The 3,530-nt window shown below is 32.3% G+C and overlaps 1 protein-coding gene across 2 annotated transcripts; it reads right to left on the bottom strand.

Moving 5' to 3' along the window:
- Positions 1-359: 359 nt before the first annotated feature.
- LOC111886152 (beta-glucosidase 18) lies at positions 360-2,905 on the bottom strand. 2 transcript variants are annotated; one of them, XM_023882381.3, is made up of 11 exons: positions 2,691-2,902; positions 2,548-2,614; positions 2,411-2,469; positions 2,153-2,303; positions 2,000-2,087; positions 1,672-1,924; positions 1,471-1,586; positions 1,123-1,375; positions 937-1,039; positions 754-862; positions 360-675 (listed from the first exon to the last, which is right to left on the bottom strand). In XM_023882381.3, the coding sequence occupies exons 1-11, from the start codon at positions 2,865-2,867 to the stop codon at positions 450-452; spliced, it is 1,602 nt and encodes a 533-aa protein (XP_023738149.1). In that variant the 5' UTR covers positions 2,868-2,902; the 3' UTR covers positions 360-449. The 2 variants fall into 2 exon arrangements, with proteins under 2 accessions (XP_023738149.1, XP_052623428.1); XM_052767468.1 differs by having other exon boundaries at positions 414-610; positions 2,691-2,905.
- Between the last annotated feature and the right edge of the window lie 625 nt (positions 2,906-3,530).

Genomic DNA, 3,530 nt, shown 5'->3' with positions numbered 1-3,530 from the left:
AATATCGTAACAATGTTCGTAAATACAATTAATATGATGACAAAATGTGTTAATATGATTAATACAAATTTATCATTCATCAAATTGTTTCTGCTTTGATAGAACTTTTTCAAAAGTGTTAAAATTTTATCGTTTTATACTGATTCGCTCATTGTGTAGACATAATTTAATTGGTAGGTGTTTTTTAATCGGCTGTGTAGCGTTTGGAGATTAATCAGAAATTAATCAGGACCTAGTTGTGATTTTTATAACGCTTATATATAATATTATTTTAATAAACCAAATTAAGTATATATGTATGTTTATGAAAAACTGAATCAATGGAATAAATAATTAATTACATATATAGTTATGAAATATACTGAGAATCATCTTTCAAATATATTATTTGAAAATTTAGGTGGGTTAAGATCTATGACGCAACATACAAATTCCATGCATAAGATCGTTTATGACATCCTTTTGAAATAAACTTTTCTATCTTGAGGCTTCCTTATCAAAATATTACTATTATTTGTTAAGAAACTCTTGTACCATCTTGCCGAAAGTTTTGGTATCCGTTTGAACGTTTGACGGTCAACGTAGTATAATCCATACCTCAAATTATAACCTACCAACCATTCATAGCTATCCATCAATGACCACACAAAATATCCACGTACATCTGCCCCCTTTCTATCAATCAAAACAACAAATTTCAATATTAAATTCAAATGGGCTGCTTTCGAAATATACAAAGTTTGTAGAACAAACCTTATGGACTTGATTAAGGAAGCAATGTATTTTGAGTGAAAATCAACTCGTTTCACATCATTTAAAATTTCATTAACTTGTTCCTCATATACATCCGGTGAAGAATACCCTGTAAAAAAACTCAAAAAGTATTGACAAATCTAATAACATATTTATAATCCATTTAAAAAACATCACACTGACCATTTTCAGTAATAAACATGGGTTTATTATTATACCGAATCTTGATATGGTCAACAATTTCCTCCATGCCTCTAGGAACAACATATATTCCTTCTAATCCTGTCTTTTTGTGAAACAAATGAAAACCATCATTATTAGCAACTAAAAAAAAAAAAAAGTAATCATAATAAGAACACAATTTCGTACAAGTTCACCGATTAACACGCCTTTACGCTCTCCAACAGTGTCTAGAAAACCTCGGATTGCACGGACTCCAGTTGCAGTGCAACTAGAATCCATACAATCCTTAGTATATACAGTCGTGTAATGGTTGATGCCAATAAAATCAATACTATTCTTCATGAAATTCTTTTCTTCAAGGGAGAAAACTGGTAATTGATTTCCAAGGTATTCACACATTTCTTCGGGGTAGTCTCCAAATATCGAAGGATCAAGTACCCTATTTAACAATAACAGTTTAAAGTTCAAAACCACAATCATATCTTTTTTTCTCATGTTTTTGATTAATATATGTTCATGAATATTAACCATTACCAGCCAGCATTGAAAGCAAACGCTCTTTTCGCAGCTTCACGATCTAACTTGCTATTCGTTAGTGGTTCGAACATGTCACAATGTGCAACGAGACCAATTAATCCATTTTGTGTAGGCTGCACATATAACTAAATTTAGGTAATTTAAGAGAGGTAAAAGTTTAAAAATGAAATATAACTAGAAAGTTAATATATTAATTGCCTGGAAATTTTCATGATATAGCTTGGCTGCCTTGCCATGGGCCAATAATAAATTGTGCATAACAATGATAGGCTCCACGTCAGAATCTCCATTAAGACATTTGCCAAAAGGCTCTGAACATCGAGCTGGTGGAAATATTCCCGTTTCATAAGCAAAATCTGTGAACAATCTTGGTTCATTGATTGTGATCCAATACTTCACTCGATCTCCAAAATAATTGAAACATATTTCTGCTAAATGTACAAAGTCTTCCCTGACATCATAATTATAAGAACACTAAAAATCTAATGAAACTTATGTTACGATTAAAATGAAGTTTTAGACGTACTGCATTTGAGGATTGAGCCAAGACCCGTATCTTTCTTCGAGCTCTTGAGGAAAATCTTCATGAAAAAGGGTCACAAACGGCTCGATTCCTGTATTATTCTAATAAAGATTTATGAATTAATAAACGAATCATGAAATTGAGACTTGGTGATACCTTTGAGGATCAGGTTGTCTATGATTTTGTTGTAGAACATGATGCCAGCTGGATTAACTTCACCAAACTTTCCTCTTGGAAGAATTCTAGCCCATGAAATTGAAAATCTGTATGCTTTTAGACCAAGGGAATGCATCATCTCGATGTCTTTCTGTATTATAGAAAAATATATAATAATTGAACTTTGAATTAAGATTATGAAACTGTTTTTGAGACTAAAAGTCTATGGATTGGGTAGATGATGAAAAGTAGTCGTACCAAGAATAAATGATAATGATCATCTGCAATATCTCCGTTCTCTTCATTTTCTCCACAACCTAAGAGAATTCATTATTTAAAAATCCAAACTTATTCGGAGTATAAACAATAAGAATTAGAGAATCCATGATACTAACCTACGGAATGACAAAATACATCCCAGTTGCTTAATGATTTACCATCTGAAAGATAGGCTCCTTCGACCTGCAAAATCAATCCATTAAGTGATATATTCGTATGATTTGCGCTGGAAAAAGGAGAGAAAGTTGGGGATATAGACTTGGTAAGCAGAAGTGGCTGCTCCGAACAGAAACCCGGATGGAAAGTCCGATATTTTGACATGTGATTCATTTTCTTCCAATTTGAATCCTCCAACGCCATTGTTGGATACTTGAAGAATTGGAGTACTTGCAGATATGAAAAAGAAGAAAAAAGTGGCGGATAATTTGAGTTTCATAATTGAACATGGAGACAATCGTTTTTTTTTTTCCAAATATATCTATTAAGTATTAATGACCAATCGCTTGCCAGCGAATCACCAGACAATCAAACATGAATAATATCCTAATATCTTTAGTAAATTATATTGTTGGCCCTCGGCGTTAGCCAACTATAACACCTTTAGTACAAAAGTTTAATATTCTTGCAAAGGTGGTCGTTCGATCAAATTAAATGAGCACGGTTCATCACTTCCTCTAAGAATCGTTTACCACTTCTGTTAACACCCTCTATGTGCAAGTCACGGGAGGTCAGTTATGTCATTTTCACCCTTACGACTTTTCTCTCTCTTCTTCTTTTTTCTGTCATTTTATTTATTCATTTGTTTTTAATACGGTGTTTGACAACACCACGCAACCCCATGCATGGTTAGCAGAACCTATCAGTCGGATCCAAGATTTTGATAGGTTGGGTAAGAAAAAATTAGATTGAAATGCAAGAAAGGAAGAGATAGGTTAATGAAATTAGAAACACAAAACAAAAATTGAATAAGAAAAAAATGTTTAAATACATACTATGTTATTCTCTCTCACTTGTCAACTAAAAAGAGATCAACAATTGCAAAATGAGAAGTAGGTTAATGAACTATATAAATTAGTGTACTAAAACATTACAAAATTAG

This window comes from Lactuca sativa, chromosome 9 (assembly GCF_002870075.4).
Source record: "Lactuca sativa cultivar Salinas chromosome 9, Lsat_Salinas_v11, whole genome shotgun sequence".
NCBI lineage: Eukaryota > Viridiplantae > Streptophyta > Magnoliopsida > Asterales > Asteraceae > Lactuca > Lactuca sativa.
Note: the sequence above shows the minus strand (reverse complement) of the source record. Positions and strands in the feature narration are given on the sequence as shown.